This window comes from Lonchura striata, chromosome 32 (assembly GCF_046129695.1).
Source record: "Lonchura striata isolate bLonStr1 chromosome 32, bLonStr1.mat, whole genome shotgun sequence".
Lineage (NCBI taxonomy): Eukaryota > Metazoa > Chordata > Aves > Passeriformes > Estrildidae > Lonchura > Lonchura striata.
Window position 1 is genome coordinate 269,557 of NC_134634.1, and position 17,527 is coordinate 287,083.

At 48.6% G+C, this 17,527-nt stretch overlaps 1 protein-coding gene across 2 annotated transcripts; it reads left to right on the plus strand.

Annotated features, from left to right (window-relative positions):
• The first annotated feature begins 908 nt into the window (after positions 1-908).
• Positions 909-17,404, plus strand: GMCL1 (germ cell-less 1, spermatogenesis associated). Of its 2 annotated transcripts, none has more exons than XM_021545378.2 (14): positions 909-1,084; positions 1,870-1,993; positions 4,693-4,789; positions 6,249-6,346; positions 6,786-6,898; positions 7,381-7,446; positions 7,614-7,698; positions 7,876-7,966; positions 8,175-8,315; positions 11,007-11,076; positions 13,952-14,027; positions 14,653-14,798; positions 14,933-15,020; positions 16,087-17,404. In XM_021545378.2, the coding sequence occupies exons 1-14, from the start codon at positions 909-911 to the stop codon at positions 16,213-16,215; spliced, it is 1,500 nt and encodes a 499-aa protein (XP_021401053.1). In that variant the 3' UTR covers positions 16,216-17,404. The 2 variants fall into 2 exon arrangements, with proteins under 2 accessions (XP_021401053.1, XP_077645358.1); XM_077789232.1 differs by lacking the exon at positions 909-1,084 and adding an exon at positions 4,054-4,198 and having other exon boundaries at positions 1,890-1,993.
• Positions 17,405-17,527: the final 123 nt, after the last annotated feature.

A 17,527-nucleotide genomic window follows, 5' to 3' on the forward strand; every position in this document is an offset into this window, starting at 1 on the left:
TATAGATTTCTCAATATATTTAATATTTCTTAAATATATATATTTCTATATATGTATGTATATATATACACACATATAGGTAATGTATATATATAACCTATATATGTGTGTACATATATAGGTTACTCTATATATACATATACATATATGTATATATTATACATATATGTATATACATATAGGATATGTATACATATATACATAGATATGTATCTGTGTGTGTATATATACACACATATATAAATATATAGATATAGATATATAGATAGATATAGATGATATAGATATAGATATAGACAGACATAGACATAGACATAGACATAGACATAGACATAGACACAGACATAGACATATATTAGATATATAGACATAGACATAGACATAGACATAGACATAGATTAGATATAGATATATAGATAGATATAGATATAGATATAGATATAGATATAGATATAGATGATATAGATATAGATATAGATATAGATATAGATATATAGACATAGACATAGATACAGACATAGACATAAACATAGATTATAGACATAGACATAGACATAGACTAGACATAGACATAGACATAGACATAGACATAGACATAGACATAGACATAGACATAGACATAGACATAGACATAGACATAGATTAGCTATAGGTAGGTCATGATGCCGAAAGTGACGATTAAGAGAAGCACGGCAGGATTCCATGTACCGTTAACAAATCCTGCCGGGCCGTGTCGCTCGCCGCGCTCGGGCCGGAGCGGCGCCCGCCGCGTCACCGGCCCGGCCGCGCAGGCGCGGGAGCCGCGGGGCCGCGGCCGCTCCGGCCGGGGCTGAGGCGCCGCCGCCGCTCCGGCCCCGCTCCGGCCCCGCTCCGGCCCCGCCGCGGCCCCATGAGGCGCGGGAGCGGCCATGGGCTCGCTGGGCAGCCGCGTGCTGCGGCGGAAGGCCGGGCTGCCGCGGGGCGAGGCGGCGGCCGCGGGCAGGGCCGGCAAGAGGAAGCGCGGCGGGGCCGAGGGGACCGGCGACAGCGACAGCGACGGCGAGGCCGAGCGGGAGGAGCGGCTCCTGCAGCTCCGGGGCCGCAGGTCTGAGGGACGGCAGTGGGGGCGTGCAGGGACGGGGCCGGGCCGGGGGATGCAGGGCCCGGCTGGGGGGATGCAGGGCGGGGATCTGGGGGGGAAGCAGGGCCGAGGTCTGGAGATGCAGGGCCGGGCTCTGGGGATGCAGGGCCGGGCTCTGGGGATGCAGGGCCGGGCTCTGGGGATGCAGGGCCGGGCTCTGGGGATGCAGGGCCGGGCCGGGGGGATGCGGGGCCGAGGTCTGGGGTGATGCAGGGCCGAGGTCTGGGGATGCAGGGCCGGGCTCTGGGGATGCAGGGCCGGGCTCTGGGGATGCAGGGCCGAGGTCTGGAGATGCGGGGCCGGGCTCTGGGGGGATGCAGGGCCGAGGTCCGGGGATGCAGGGCCAGGCTCTGGGGATGCAGGGCCGGGATCTGGGGATGCAGGGCCGGGCCGGGGGGATGCAGGGCCGGGCTCTGGGGATGCAGGGCCGAGGTCTGGGGATGCAGGGCCGAGCTCTGGGGATGCAGGGCCGGGCCGGGGGGATGCAGGGCCGGGCTCTGGGGATGCAGGGCCGAACTCTGGGGGGATGCAGGGCCGGGCCGGGGGGATGCAGGGCTGGGCTCTGGGGGTGCAGGGCCGAGGTCTGGGGGGATGCAGGGGGGCCCCGGCGGGCACAGGGAAGCGGTGCCGGCGGGCCCGGCTGGGCAGGACGAACCCCCGAGCGCTTGAGACCAACGGTTGCTGCTGTAACAGGAGGATCTCAAGGAGTGTGTCTCACTGTTTGTGGTCTGTTGTTTTGTTTTTACTAGGAAAAAATTGAAAAGCACATCAAAATATATTTATCAGACACTGTTTCTGAATGGAGAGAACAGTGATATCAAAATCTGTGCTCTGGGAGAGGAGTGGAACTTGCACAAGATTTATTTGTGTCAGGTAAGTGGCTCCTTTCTAACTCCCAGTAGGAACTCTGTTTTTAATAAAAGGATGCCTGAGAACTCTGAAGCATGACTGCTGGAGATCGGGTTTTTTTTCCACTTTATATTTAGGACTTTAACTCTTTTTGTAGATGTTCACAGTTAGCAACAGGAGTTCCTGTTGGGAAGCAGTGCTGTTAGCTTCATGTTTGAAAAATTTCTTTGCTTCTTTCTCTTACTGATTAATTATTTTGTTAAATTTATTTTATTCTTAATCTTGGTGCATCCTCTGTGAAAACAGTCCTGACAGTTGTCTTTGATGTCCTGAGAACATGTTCTTGTTTGCTGGACAAGTGGCTGAGAGACTCCTGTGATGCAAGTGTTCTTGCAGGGCAAAGGACACACTTCCAGAAGGGATTTTTGGTGCCCCAGCACAGTTTTATTGCCCCTGGACTTGTGTGCAGGGACCTGCAGCGAAATTGCTGCTGCTGGGTCTCTGTAGGTGTTGGGTGATTGTTACCAGCCTTCACAAAAGGATTCCTTGCAGCTTCCCTGCTGCTGCAGGAGGAATGCTTTCCCAGGAACTCTGAAAAGGAATAAACGCTAGTGCACAGTCAGGAAATGATGCTGTTTCCATAAACATTTTCTGCTGGGCTTGTGTGGAGGTGGAGTCCTTTGTGTCTGTGTTGTGGGAGCGCAGAGGTGCTGGTGGCTTCGCTGTCTGTGCTGTGGCAGAATCAGGAAGGAGCCGTGGCTGTGCCCTGAAACACCAAATTCACTTGTGCCCGTGTCTTTCATGGGTTCTGGCTTTGGCAGGGTTGGTGTGAAGCCTCAGGTGCTGTACCTAGACAGGAGAGCACCTGTGTGTGAGCTGCAGTGGGAGCCAGAGCAGGGCTGTGGCACGGTGGCACTGGCAGGTGCTGCACATGTGGCTGCAGTTTCTCTGGTGCAACAAGTGACAGGAGGAGCCAGTTCTGGACTTTTTTGTGGCTGTTGCTGTGTCAGTGCCCGAATTTCAGAGCAGCTTCAAGAGCTGCTTTCATGGTCTCAGCAGGGGAAGTGTTCCATTGCTTTCTTGTAGGAAAAAGCCTTTTCTTTATGGAGTGTGAGAACCTTTTAACAAGAATAAACTGGAGGCAGGAGAGTCCTTTGTGTGAGGCAGAGCAGAAGCAGTGACCCTGAGGGGCCGTGGGGTGTGTGACAGGAGCAGTGACACTGAGAGGGGCTCTGGGGTGTGTGACAGGAGCAGACACAGCTCCCAGTGCCACTTTGCACCCCAGGGAGGGGACAGGCAGCCTGGCTTGTGCAGGGTGGGCACAGCCCTGCTGTGGCTGCAGGCTGCTGCTGTTTCCTGACACTGTGGCTCCGTGGTTGCTGCATCTCAAGCTGCTGAAGCTGCTCCTGAGGCCTTAGCGCGGGTTGGTGACTGAAACTGGGTGTGAAATCTTTTCTGTGGGTGCAGCTGTTTAGAGGGGTTTGAAAGTTGTCTGTAGAGGCCTTGTAGGAGCAGTGTTTTTGGGACATGAGCTTTGGGGGGAGTTGACCATTCTCCCCAGGCAGGTTCTGTTCCAGGGCACACTCCTGCATTGCAGTGGTGCTACTGTAGGTGAAGTGGTGTTGGAGGTGAGGAATAACTCCATGTGAATGACTCTGTGCCCCTGAGCAGACCCAGCCTGGCTGTTTTGCTCCCCTGCTCTCTCCAGGCACTGCCTCAAGCTCCATGAAGGACAGTCAGACTGTGGCCAGACTCTGCCTGGTCACAGCAGCTCTGAGAAATGGGGCAATTCTTTCTCCTGATGCTGTTACAAAAATGATAAATCCTCATGGAACTGGGGAGTTGATGTCTTGTGGCAAAGCTGAGGCAGCCTCGTGAGGAGGACAAAGATGAGTGAGGTCCAGGAACATAGGAACATGTGTGTTTCAGAGTTAGGGATGTGCTGAGGGTACAGAAATACTGACCTGATCAAATGAAATCAAAACTGGGTTTTGTGTTGTTTGCTGCCCTGAGCTGAAATGCTGAGGGAAGAGGTCAGGGAATGCGGTGCTGTACAAATAGACTTTATTTTTTTGATCTCTCAGGTAAACTTCATTGATAGCATCTCATAATGGGCACATCTGCTGCTGGGAAGGAAAATCAGGAACCCTAGTAGAGCATTATCTTTCCCTTCCTTTGGATGGAAACCTCAAATTCTAGTTTTATGTGCTTTTCACTTAATAATAAAAGGTATATTGCTGTAAATGGTGTGTGTGTCTGTGTCCTTGGTATGAGGCTACAGCCTTGTACAATAATTTGTATGTCTTGCATGCCTTTTTTTTTTTTTTTTTTCACCCTAACTGGCATTCCCTAATGCTTGCAGGATTTGTTGTTTGCTAGTAACCTTAAGGACTTAGTTCTTGGACTAATTGTGTCCCCACTGGTGATGTGGTTTGTGGGAAAAGAGCTTATGTAGCCTCTCTGGCCTTTTTAAACTATTTCCTTATTCTGGTTACACACACATAGCCCCAACTTTCCTGTAGGCATTTTGAGTGTCAGAAACAGCAGCTACAGTCAGCCCCTCAAGTCTGTCAGAATATTTTAGCTTGTGAAAGTTCCCTTAATATATTTTGTTCTGCATAAAGGTAAATATTAACCGTGTTTGGTTCCATGTGCTGCTTTTGGCAGTTTTAAGTGGGATGAAATCTCTTAGTTGAGTTCTCTTTTTCTCTTCCTTCATACAGTCAGGCTACTTTTCCAGTATGTTCAGTGGCTCTTGGAAAGAATCCAGCATGAATGTCATAGAGCTGGAGATTCCTGACCAAAACATTGATGTAGAAGGTAAGTGGGAGCCTTTTATTTTAACAGAACCCTGAAGGGAGAGGTTAAGTTAAACCTGGTGATGTTCAGAGAAGGCTCATGAGGTTCAGCCTGTCTTTGTGCAGTTTTTCAGCTCTCAGGGGTGCTGAAGAGTTTGTTTAAATCGTGGGAGCTCAGCAATGGATTTGTTACTGCCCCATGTTGTGTTTTCAGTCTGGTCGGTTGCTCTAGATGAGGAGCCAGCACTGAGAGCACAGAGGAGGTTTGCAGTGGGGGGGTTTGGTTGTGCTTAAGGGCTCCTCAGTGCCCCTATGTGGTAAGCACATTTCTCTTTCTCTCAGGATTTTTCACAGAGAGAAAGAGAAAACAATTTCTATTTCTGCTCCTTGTTTTTCCCATGTGGAATGTGTTTGGAGAATTGTTTACCTGGGGTGAGTGCTTGGTTGGATTCTGGTGAGGATTATTTGAGCCTGATGGCTAAGCCAACCCGCCTGGGGCTGGACTTGAGAGAGAGAGAGGGCCACAAGTTGTGAGTGAGTTAGATTTGGTAGTTAGAAAAGCAGGTATGTAGTTTTAGTATCTTCCTTTACATAGTATATGAATGTATTATAACATAGTTATACTAAAGAAATCGTTCAGCCTTCTGAGCTGGAGTTGGACATCATCATTTCTTCCCACTGGGTTTGCCTGCATTTTACAATACCCTGAGTTCCGTGCAGTGTCTGGTGGTGTTTAAGGACTCCCCAGTGCCCCAGCTCAGTGCAGTGTCTGTGTTTAATGACTCCCCAGTGCCCCAGCTCCATGCAGTGTCTGTGTTTAAGGACTCCTCAGTGCCCCAGCTCCTTGCAGTGTCTGTGTTTAAGGACTCCTCAGTGCCCTGGCTCCGTGCAGTGTCTGTGTTTAAGGACTCCCCAGTGCCCCAGCTCCATGCAGTGTCTGTGTTTAAGGACTCCCCAGTGCCCCAGTTCCTTGCAGTGTCTGTGTTTAAGGACTCCCCAGTGCCCCAGCTCCATGCAGTGTCTGTGTTTAAGGACTCCCCAGTGCCCCAGCTCCATGCAGTGTCTGGTTGTGTTTAAGGACTCCCCAGTGCCCCAGCTCCTTGCAGTGTCTGTGTTTAAGGACTCCCCAGTGCCCCAGCTCCGTGCAGTGTCTGTGTTTAAGGACTCCTCAGTGCCCTGGCTCCGTGCAGTGTCTGTGTTTAAGGACTCCCCAGTGCCCCAGCTCCTTGCAGTGTCTGGTTGTGTTTAAGGACTCCCCAGTGCCCCAGTTCCTTGCAGTGTCTGTGTTTAAGGACTCCCCAGTGCCCCAGCTCCATGCAGTGTCTGGTTGTGTTTAAGGACTCCCCAGTGCCCCAGCTCCATGCAGTGTCTGTGTTTAAGGACTCCCCAGTGCCCCAGCTCCTTGCAGTGTCTGTGTTTAAGGACTCCCCAGCACCCCCAGCTCCTTGCAGTGTCTCTCTCTGACTGCTTTCTCTCTGCAGCCCTGCAGGTGGCTTTTGGCTCGCTCTACAGAGACGATGTGCTGATCAACCCCAGCCGCGTTGTGGCCCTGCTGGCAGCAGCCTGCATGCTGCAGCTGGTGAGTCAGAAACTGCTTCCAGCTGTACCTGCGGGGAAACGCGGCGGTTCCTTCGGGTTATCCTCACCCACGTGGCCTTTTCGGCTTCTCAGGCAAACGGGGGGAAAAGCCAAACACAAAGCAGTGGGTTTTTTGAAAGCTGTGACTAAGATTAAGTGATTTGTGAGTGATATCTAAAAGTAGATTAAATAGGATTTGGAGCTCGCGTGCTCTACCCTGAAGGCATTCAGTACCCTTTACCTTCATGGGAAATATTCTTAAGGAACATGTCTGAGGAATGATGGTTTAAATGGTCTGAACGGAGTAGCACCAGTCACTGCAACCTGTGGGACTTTGGGGATAGTTCAGGCATGAAAATCTGTGTCAACAGCGCAGTGTCTGACGTTTCCTGTTGGGAAGTGAACACTCAGAACGTTTGTGTGCTTTTTCCTCCCTGCAGGATGGCTTAATCCAGCAATGTGGTGAAACAATGAAAGAAACCATCACTGCCCAAACCGTGTGTGGTTATTATAATTCTGCGGGGACGTATGGGCTGGACTCTGTGAAGAAAAAGTAAGAATTACTATCTCCAAGCTCTTTTGGACATTGCCAATTAACAGTGAATTTACACACAGTACTTACATAATGGCCAGGAAAAAATTGTTTTAATATTTTTTAGAATAGAATCTTAGAACATCAAGGTTGGAAGAGACCTGTAAGATCATCCAGTCCAACCATCCACCACCACTACCACTGAAACCACTAAACCACATAATCCAGAGCCAGATTCACACCTCCAGGGCTGGTGATTCTACCACATTCCTGGCCAATCTATTCCAGGGCCTGACCACCCAAACAGGGGAAAAAAAAAAATCAGGCAGCTAATCTGAATTGATTGAGTCTGTCCAGATCCCTCTGCAGAACCCTTCTGCCCTCCAGCAGATTAACAATCCCACCCATTTTAGTGTGCAAATTTCCTGAGGGAGCAGCTGTTGCAGGAATGTTTACACAGAGGAGAAACAAACAGAAGTCCTAATTCCTTGCTTTCCATGCAGGTGCCTTGAGTGGCTCTTGAACAATCTGATGACTCACCAGAGTGTTGGACTCTTCAAGGAACTCAGGTACTGGGGCTGCACATCCCTTACAGGGATGAAGGACAGTCCCTGCCCAAGACTGGAGCCCTCTGCAGATCACATTCTGGGCTATTGCTGGTTGCTTGTTCCCTACCTCCCCTTCTTCTTTTTCTCTTTCCTGTCTCACTGACCTGTTACAATCAATTTTTTTCCAGCATAAACCTCATGAAGCAGCTGATCAGCTCCTCCAACCTGTTTGTGCTGCAGGTGGAGATGGATGTGTACACTGCTCTCAAAAAGGTACTTGCCTGGGGCTCAGTGCAGTGGAACCTTTGTGGGGTTGACTGGAAGTACTTAATGGAGTAGCGGGACTTTCATAGAAATTAGTGCATTGTGGAAATGTCTCTTATTAATTAACATGCAGATTTCTTACCTGGAACTTCAGCTGACTCACTAGAATTTATTTGTGTTGCCCAGTGGATGTTCCTTCAGCTCGTGCCTTCTTGGAATGGGTCTTTCAAGCAGGTCTTGACTGAAGCTGATGCCTGGTTTGCTGAGCGCAGGAGAGGTAGGAGGAGCTGGCCAGCCTTGGTTTGGGGTCTGAACACGAACAATTTCTTCATTTTAATGGCAAAAGCCATTCAATAACCATAATAAAACAAAAGCCATTAAACGCCCACCATAACTTTCTCTAAACAATAAGTAAAAACCGCAGTGCAAACAGGGTCTGGGAAAGCTTTGGGGAGCCAAAGCATGAGGTGGGTACTGTGTTGCAGAGTTCGGGGGCGGCGTTGCCTTCCTGGAGTCTGCGCAGGGCAGCGCGTTCGTGCCCGTGTTCGCACACCTGAGGCTGCAGTACATCATCAGTGACCTGGCCTCGGCCAGGATCGTGGAGAGGGACGCCCTGCTGCCCGCAGGTGAGTCAGGGAGGGCTGGCCACAGCTGAGGCTCACCTCCCTTCCTGGCTTCAGCTTCTTCACCCCAGGAGAGATGAGAGGGGCTGGGCATGTCCCAGGAGGGACAGAGCTGGGGAAGGCCTGGAGCATGAGTCTGATGAGGAGCAGCTGAGGGAGCGGCAGAAAAGGAGGTTCAAGGGGAACCTTCTCACTCTCTGCAGCTCCTGACAGAAGGGGGCAGCCAGGGAGGTTGGGCTGTACTCCAGGAGACAGGGACAAAAAGAAATGGTTTCAGGGGAGGTTCAGGTTGGATCTTGGGAAAATTCATTGTCATGGAAAGCTCTGGCACAGCTACCCAGGGCAGGGGTGGAGTCCCCATCTGTGGGGGGATTTAGCAGCTCTGGATGTGGCACTTAGGGACATGGGTTAGTGGTGGCCTTGGCAGTGCTGGGGGAGCTGTTGGACTCAGTGACCTTCGAGGACTTTCCCAGCCCAAATCACACAGTGGTTCTTCTCGACTGACCACGTTCTCTGTGCCTTCCCCAGCCTGTCCTGCCCGTGAGTAATTGGGAAGGTCTCAGTGTGTTTACTTGTCTTGCTGCTCACATGTTTATCTCCAGCATCTGGTTTGTGGTTGAAGATTCAGCAGAAGCTTGAGTATGAAAATTACAGGTACAGAAGTCTGTAAAGGCACCCATGTAGGTGTCATCACCATGTGATGAGCATTCTGCTCATCAGTCAAGTTGTCAAAATGCTCTACAATACATACATGTTACTTTATCAATGTTTGAATGGTCCCGGGGCCCAGATAAGCTGGCTGATTTGAGGCTGATTTCCTGGTGCTCATTGAAAAAGAGTGTGGAACTTGTGCACAGCTCACTGGTGTCCCTGAGCCACGATGAGCACTGTGGTGGCTGGGTGGCACTGTGGTGACAGGGAGAGAGGACACAGGCAGCTGGGTGGCACTGTGGTGCAGGGACAGAGGACACTGGTGACAGGGACAAGGGGCACAGGGGGGACAGAGGACACTGTGGTGACAGGGACAAGGGGCACAGGGCAGCTGGGTGGCACTGTGGTGCAGGGAGAGGGGACACAGGGCACTGTGGTGACAGGGACACAGGGCACGTGCTGCATGCAGGAGGATCTGCGTGCTGGGAAGTGCTCTCAGAGTTTGGTACTTGCCTGCCCCTGCAATCTGTTCATGCCAGGTACAGCCAGGAGCTGTGTTAGATCAGAACTTTGACTCTTCATTTGCAAGAGGTTGAGATAAATCCTGGGCTGCACTTTGGAACAGGCTGCCATCATTCAGTGTTTGAGGGGATGCTTTGTGCCTGAGAGGCTGCAGACAGGGCCATGGCTGCATGGTTTGTGTTCTGCTGGAAGATTATTCCAGATGAAATTGCTCTCAAGGAGGTAGAGAAGCAAATCACACCAAGTAGTTGAAAGTAGTACTGTGATTGTTTATTTATTTCTTTTTATACTCTGTGTGTGGAGGTCCTGGAGGGGAGAACTGAAATTCTGTGTTAGGAGTTCACAGCAGTCTGATCTTTGTGCAGAAAAGGTGCAGGAGACAGGAATACATAATGTGTCTGTGTGAGCACAGTGTTTGTTGTTCTGTTTTACTTGGTGGCTTGTGAGCATTTCCTCAGCTGTGGTTTCCTTCTTCATAACTCAGCAGATGAACTGCAGCCGAAATGTGAGGCAGGAAATAGATACATGCAGTACACAAATAGAGAAGATGCTCCCTCCTGACACTTTTTTCCTTCTCTCTAGCATATCCATTCTCTGTTCCTTGGCTATGTAGGTTTCCTTAATTCATTTTTTATTTTCTGTTGTACTTTGGTTGATGCCTGGTTTGCTCCTATCACAGTCTATACTTTCACTCTAGAGTCAGTGGGACAAAGGCTGGTTTTAAGTTTTCCGTCCATGGTCTGGCCTCTCCTCCCTTCTGTCACATTCACCAGCTTCCTGGATTGTTTCTGGTCACGTTGGCTCTCCCTGTAATCTCACCCAGCCCATTTCCCAGAGGGGGTTCTCATTTCTGACCTTGCCCCCTTGCCCCATTTGTTATCTTGACTAAGAACTTCTTACACCCCATGCTTTTGTGATCCCTTTTGTGTCTGCCTGACAAACTACTGAGTTTTGTTCTGTTTCATCTCTTGGTTGCAACATTAAATTAACACAGCCAATAAAATCTTTGTGTGTTCTCCAAGGAGGACATGATTTATGTTTATTCTTAGCAGGCTACAACTTCTGTTTGTTTTACCATGTTTGTGTTAAATCACTGTTTTCTTTTATCCCTTGATTGTGTTTTCTTCTTCTTTAAGTTAGGTAGAATTCCCCTGGGGATTCAGAAAACAGCACCTTCTTCCAGGAGCTTGTTAACAAGCTCCTTGGCTGAGCAGAGCTTTGTGTGCTGAGAAAACGTGTGGAGTTGCATCACTTGTGGCAGCAGTGGTTGTTTGAGGAGGTGAATGTAGTCTGGAGTGACTGCCTGTTCTCTGTGGGTGTTTATCCCTTCCCCTGTGCTCAGGGCTGGGAGCTGCAGAGCACAGGGAGTTACAGGGGGGGGGCTGCATACGCTTGTCCAGTTCATAAGTGTAACTTTATTATTTCTGTGTCTTTTTATTTCTCTAATTTGAATGTATATGACCATCCCCATTCCCAGCTCCAAAGACAACACCAAGCTTATTTATTTTTTTTTAATTTTAGAATGGCTGTCCTCTGTTTACAAACAGCAGTGGTTTGCCATGCTCAGAGCAGAACAAGACAATGATATTGGGTAGGTATATTACAGGCTTTATTTCTTTCTTAAATGGGAAACCTTCCTCTCACAGAAATTCTGACATGAATTATTTTGGAGTTTACATTAAAAGGAGGGGGGAAGCATATTTCAGTGCTTTTGAACTGTTGATCTCTGTGGAGCTCTCAGTTCCCCTCTTGGCCGTGCTGCAGTGATCCAGGACCTGGATTTAACACCAAAACTATGGCAAAATGTACCTGGGGGAGTTGATCCTGCCTTTGTCTTCTCTGCTGGCTCCTAGAGTGCTTTGAGGAGAAAAAATGCCAAGTCAGGCAGTTGCAGAATGCCTGTTACCTCCCCAGACCCAGCAGGCTGACTTGTTCCTTTGTCCTGTGTGGACAGGGACGTGTTGGCTTGTAACAGGAGCTTCAGAAAAGCCCCACACTCTGGTCTGAAGAATAGCCAAAAACTTTAGAAAGTTGTTCTCTTAGGCAGCAGTCCTTTAGGAAGTGGTGGAGGTAAGGTGCAGAATTGTGACTCACATTTGGTTCCTGCAGATGAATTTTGGGTGGCCGTGGCCTGTTTCTGCTGCAGCTCTCTTGGGAAGGCTTTTGCAATGCTGCTGTGTCTGAGAGCAGACAAGGTCACCTGGCTCATGGGGAAACAGGGGTCATAGGGAAGTGAGTCACCAGAATTCTGATACAAGACACTGTATTGGCTAATTTGGATGTGTTTGGGTAGTTCAGTGCATTTGAATTGTCAGCCACTGGATACACATATTGCTGGAAAAGGGAGTTCCCACAGAGCTGCAGTGAGGATGGTGGGGGTCATCCAGCTTGGAAAAGAGCAATTTCAAAATTCAGCTACAGCTGAGGATTTCAATGGCTTTTGGAATGGGCAGAATATTTTTCCACATTTTTCTTGCTTGTCTAGTTTTCTCTTTTGCAGTATGGGTTGGTTATTTATTTTAAGACAGTGAAAACCAAAGGTCTCAGAAGGGCACACATGCAGCTGTTCCTTTGTGTTGGTGCAAATGTTTTGGCCATTTGGCCAACATGTAGCTGCAGGAAAAGAATTCAGGTTTTATAAGCCCATCGTTTATCCAGCTCTGCTGCTCTTACTCTCACACCTACTGCCCGTGTCTGTATCAAACATGTTTTCCCTCAGGGGCAAGGAGGCAGACTTAGGAATCAGAGCAAGGCACGAATCTGACTCCTCTGAGTGAAGTAAGGCTCTATTTCCATATCCCACCTGGTGCAGGGTATAACTGCACCTGCTTCTTCTAACACTGCCAGCATGGAAATGGCACTGCTTGGAAACGTGTGATGTGGCTTGTCGTGGTGACTTCACAGAGAGCAGAAGAAAGTGTTTCCCTTCTACTTTGAATTTGCATTTAAAAGGCTTAAATTAACTCTTCAGAATTGGGGAAGTTTTTAGTGTTAGTAGTGGAGTTTGTGGCTTTGAACTGTAGCTGCTCAAGGTTTACTTGTGCTAAAGTAGATCACTTTTTTTTTTAATTAAACATGTGTTTTGTGGCAGAAGCCAGACAGATCTTTCAAGTCTGGGACTGGAATCACTTCTGCTCTTAACAGTCTCTTTGGCAGTGTGTGAGAAGGAAGCAGAATAACTCCACTGTTCACTGTGTGGCAGCTGGTGGAAGTGGTTCAAGCTGAAGTTCTGCATTGTCTGAAGCTGCTCCAGGGATGGAGAGGGGAATGTTAATGTCAGTCTGAGCATTATGGACTAATGTTTGTGAAATTTGTCACTAATTAAACAGAAATAAATCCTTTATCACCATTACTGCATTTAGGTCAGCCACAGAACCAGTTCAGCTGGAAGATGTGGAAAAGCACACGGGAGGTTCCTGGGTGAATTTGTTGAAGTGTGATGAGCTTGTATGCATAACCTGTTCTTTGAACACTTCACCTCCCAGGACTGGCTTTTACAGAAATGAGAAAAGACCTGGGCTGAGCTTATAAAAGATTTAGCTGTGAGTTGCTGTGGAGTGAGCAATAGGAGGAGAACAGAGGCTGCATCTCCTCTGGCTTGGAGGGCACTGCTGAGTCTTGTGGGTTTGCAGTTTAACCTGTGGGGATTGATGTCACTGGGATTAATAAAATTCACTGCCAGCCCTCAGCTGGTGTAACTTGGACGCTGTCTGGCAGTGGGTGTTGTGTTACTGCTGTCGTGGTGTGTGAAGCAAAGTGAGTGACACACTTGTGGAAAATCAGGGCTGATCTCACTCGTGCTGGCTCTGCAAGGCTGATCTACGTGCTGGACACAGGGGAGGTGCTGGGTGAGAGGAGCTGGTCTTGCTGTGGATGACGCAGCCGAGGGCTCTGCCATCTTAGGAGCTCTGAGAAGCTCTGGTATTTCTTGGACACTGAGGGGAAGTGATTTTTTTTTTAGCCAAGTTGTGTAACCAGCCCCTTGAGAAACCTCTCTCAGTGTCTCGTGGCTGCTGCTTCATAGCACTGCTGTTGTGCAGAGCCCTGCAGCTGTGCCCCAGCACTTGTCTCTGGTTGTGCCTAAGAAGTCAGCCTGCTGTGTTTAAAAAACACTTGGGTTTTTACAAGGCTGGGAGAATGCATTTCATTGCAGCAGCTAGTATTTTGTTAACTGGAAAAGTTCTTTTGTAGAAGTTCTGCCTAACTGAGGTGTCACAGCCAGGTTTATCCTGCAGTTTTGTAGTGTAGGTTGATGTTTATGGGGCAGTTTGGGATGGAAGAGGCTCTAGGAGCTCATCCAGTCATGCTGCTGCTCAAAGAAGGGTCAGTTGTGAGTCCTTTCCAGCTCAGAATATCCCATAACTGTGTGGTCAGACAGGTTTACTCCAGTCCATTCACCTTCCCCACGTTAAGGTATCATACAAAGCTGTTGTGTCCTTAAAGATGCTGGTTTGGTTTTCTTTCAGGCCTCAGGAGATCAATAAGGAGGAACTGGAAGGAAACAGCATGAGGTGTGGTCGCAAACTGGCCAAGGATGGTGATGTAAGTGTGGCACGTGGCAAGCTGCAGAGACAAGTCAGGCATTTCCAAATCACCTAGGTCCTCACTGTCAAACTGCATCCAGAAGATGTCATGGAGGAAGATAGCATTTTTTTCTCCCCAGAGGGATGGAAGCTGTGTCTCTGCAAGGAGCTGGTGTCTCATTGTGCTCTGGTGCTGCAAGGCTGGGAAAACTGTTAGTCCAGGCAGTCAAACAGAGCTCTGATCACTAGTGTCTTCTTAGCTGGAAAAGGAAGTTCTCTTGATAAAATGAAACATTCAGAGCCAGGGCCCCCTGCTTAGGTAACAGATCTTGTGAAACGAGCAGAGAACATTAATTTTTCCCATGGAAGTCACATAACCCGGAGCTGTTGACCCCAAGGAGTGCCTTGGGCACAGCTGGGGCTCAGTATTTGTTACCCACTGCTGTGCTTGTCTGGGAGGCAGCTGACACTCAGCTGCTCTCACTCAGTCCCCTGCAGTGCCCAGTTATCCCAGACAGGTGCTGGCAGGGATCCCTGAACCCCTCAGTGCAGCTCAGGATGACCCCTGGGAGCTGGCGTGGCACCCCCGCTGTGTGTCACAGCCCATCCTCAGCCTGTCCCCTCTGTCCGTGTCCCCTCTGCAGTACTGCTGGCGCTGGACTGGCTTTAACTTCGGCCTGGACCTGCTGGTGACCTACACCAACCGCTACATCATCTTCAAGCGCAACACGCTGAACCAGCCGTGCAGCGGCTGCGTCAGCCTGCAGCCGCGCCGCAGCATCGCCTTCAGGTGCAGCCCGGGCTCCCTCCGTGCTGCCAGCCCTGCTGGCACTGCCTTTGTTAAAAACCTGCCCTGGCTGCTCGGGGGAAGCTCCTTGTGCTGAAATTCGGGAGGCTGAAGTGCTTTGGCTGTTGTGCCCCCAGGTTGCGCCTGGCCTCGTTCGACTGCAGCGGGAAGATGATTTGCAGCAGGACAACAGGATACCAGATCCTGACCCTGGAGAAGGACCAGGTGTGTCTGTGGGCTTGAGTGCTGGAGTTCAAGGCATGAAAAAAATGCTGAGAAGTCACCAGTGCTTTTGAAGGGGAGTTGCTGTTCCTGTTGTCTTTCCTTATGTGGAATCTCAGGCATTCCTGTTAGAGGTAGTGGGTAATTAAGCTAATTTGTGAAGTGGCTCTAGAGTAGGGTAGTGTGGGTTTCATGAGTGTTGATAATATGAAATTAGTTCCCATATTAGTGAAATGAGTGCCTGTGGTGCTGCTGTCTGCTGCCAGTGTCGTGTTCAGCTGCTCTTCAGCACTGCTGGCATCACCCTCTGCATAATCTGGCCATCAGACTCCTCATTTAGAGGCAAATTCAGAATGTTAAGACTCTCATAAAGTGAGGAGTTAAAAGAATGTCTGCATGTTGTTTAAGGGTTGGATTTATTACTCTATTAAATGAATTAAAGAAAGGAGTGGAGTTTCTTAGAGCAAGTGCCGTTTTCCACCCATGCTGACAGCAGGATTTAGTGGGGCATGTGTGGGACTTGTTGATCAAGCTTCTCAAATCCCAGCCAGCAGTGATAGAAAGGTGGCGAGAACACAGAAAACCTTTCCTTGCCAGTGCCATTCTCACTGGAGGGTGAAGTTTCAGTTTTGATGTCTCAGTTGTTTTGCATCTTCATAGGGTTTAAGTTTCAATTTTGCTGCCCCAAAACCAGTTCCTAGAGCAGAACCAAAAAATTTCTACACACAAAATGAAATTTGCTTTCTGTTTCAGAATGCCTGGTTGGTGAAATCTCCCAAATCTGAGAAATGTCCCTTTCTCCCCAGCATGTTGGAGGGGAAATTTGCTCCAGCATTTCCTCTGGCTGTTCCCTGTGCTGCAGAGGGCTGGGAGCTCTGGGGTGGGAGCTGTGGGCAGGCTGAGAATCTGTCACTGTGATAAACTCGAGGTGAAGGCGAACTGCCTTTGCTGTATTTTTTATACTCTGATTTTAGTCTGTAGCCATTTAGATGTGCAGAGTGAGCATTGTTGTGTCAGCATTGTGCTTTCTGGTCCCCCTCACCACACAAATGTCCTGTGTGTGCTCCAGGAGCAGATTGTGATGAATTTGGACAGCAGGCTCCTGACATTCCCCCTCTACATCTGCTGCAACTTCCTGTACACATCCCCAGAGAAGAGGGCAGACAGCGAGGCCCAGCTGGATCATCTGGAAGCCTGAGACCAGCCTGGGGCACCCTCTCCACCCTGGGTGCTGCTGGAAGCTGGCACAGGCAGGCCTTACACTGTGGCAGCAGCCCTGGCCTTAGTGCTCTCCTATGCAGCTCTGAAAAGACCAGACAATAGGTAGGCCAAAACCAGTCATCCTTTTTATTTTTTTTTAAAGTTTTATTTCTGTTCTGCACCATCAGGCAGTGGCCATTCTGTGTTTGAGAAGTGTTACACTTGGGCTTTTCCAGGTGAAAACTGAGCCAAATGGGAAATAGGGAATTTGTGTGGATCACAACTTAGGAAATTACCTGTTGGACTCTGAGCACACATCTTAGGTTGTGTGGGTTTTGTCAGTGTGGGTTTTGGTTGTATTATTTGTTTGTTGGGTTTTTAAATAACTGATCTGTAAATACCAGATCCATATTTTGCTTTTTTTTTTTTCCTGGTCCTTTTCCATTAGGGCCAAATAATCTCTGTAAATGTGGTCTCTCAGCTTTGGTTATTTAACTGCACAGCCTTTCCCACCTGATGGGTGTAATCCTTTTTTGCAGCTCACACACACACATTTCATTCTTGGTCTTGTTCTAACACTGCAGCCAATAATTCTCTGTCTTTTAGCAGGTCAGTTTACTAATAAGGATGTTCATAAATGAAATATTTTTTCCATGTACAGCAAGTACTCCAATGTCCTCACCATCACTTGAGTCCTGTCAGCAGCAGCTCTCAGCTGGAGTTAGGCTGAGTGCTGACTCTACTCACACAAACCAAATACCAGGTTTTAACCATTTTCTGTGGCTTGTTTTAGCTGTTACCTTGGGAATACATCCCATGTTAACTCAGGAACTTGTGACTTTCGAGTGCCTTTTGAATTGTATGTGTAACACCAACTTCATAGCAGTTCAGCAAGGTCACAGGATCCAAAGGCAGAGCTGGGAACAAGAGATTCCTCTCCACTTGGTCTGATGGATGAGTCGTGTCATGGTACACTCTGTTCAGTCTTTGTTGGGTTTTATGTTTGTCTCTTACAATTTTGAATTCTTACAGCAGGATTTTTTGATTCAAACTGGGAATTTTTGCCTCGTTAGCCTATTTTTTTAATGTCAGAAAAAAAACCCATTTGTACTTTATAACAAGGGTAAAAATATGCTGAGCAAGATTGAAAAACATGGCAATGTGTCAATAAATGATTTCAAGTGGAATATTTGCCCATGTGTGTCCTTTCCTGCTGGGAATAGCTTTTTGTCTTGGATTCACCCTGTGGATTCAGCACCTCGCTGTGATCTTGTGTTGTGTCACAGCTTTGGCAGCAGAGAGCAGAAGCA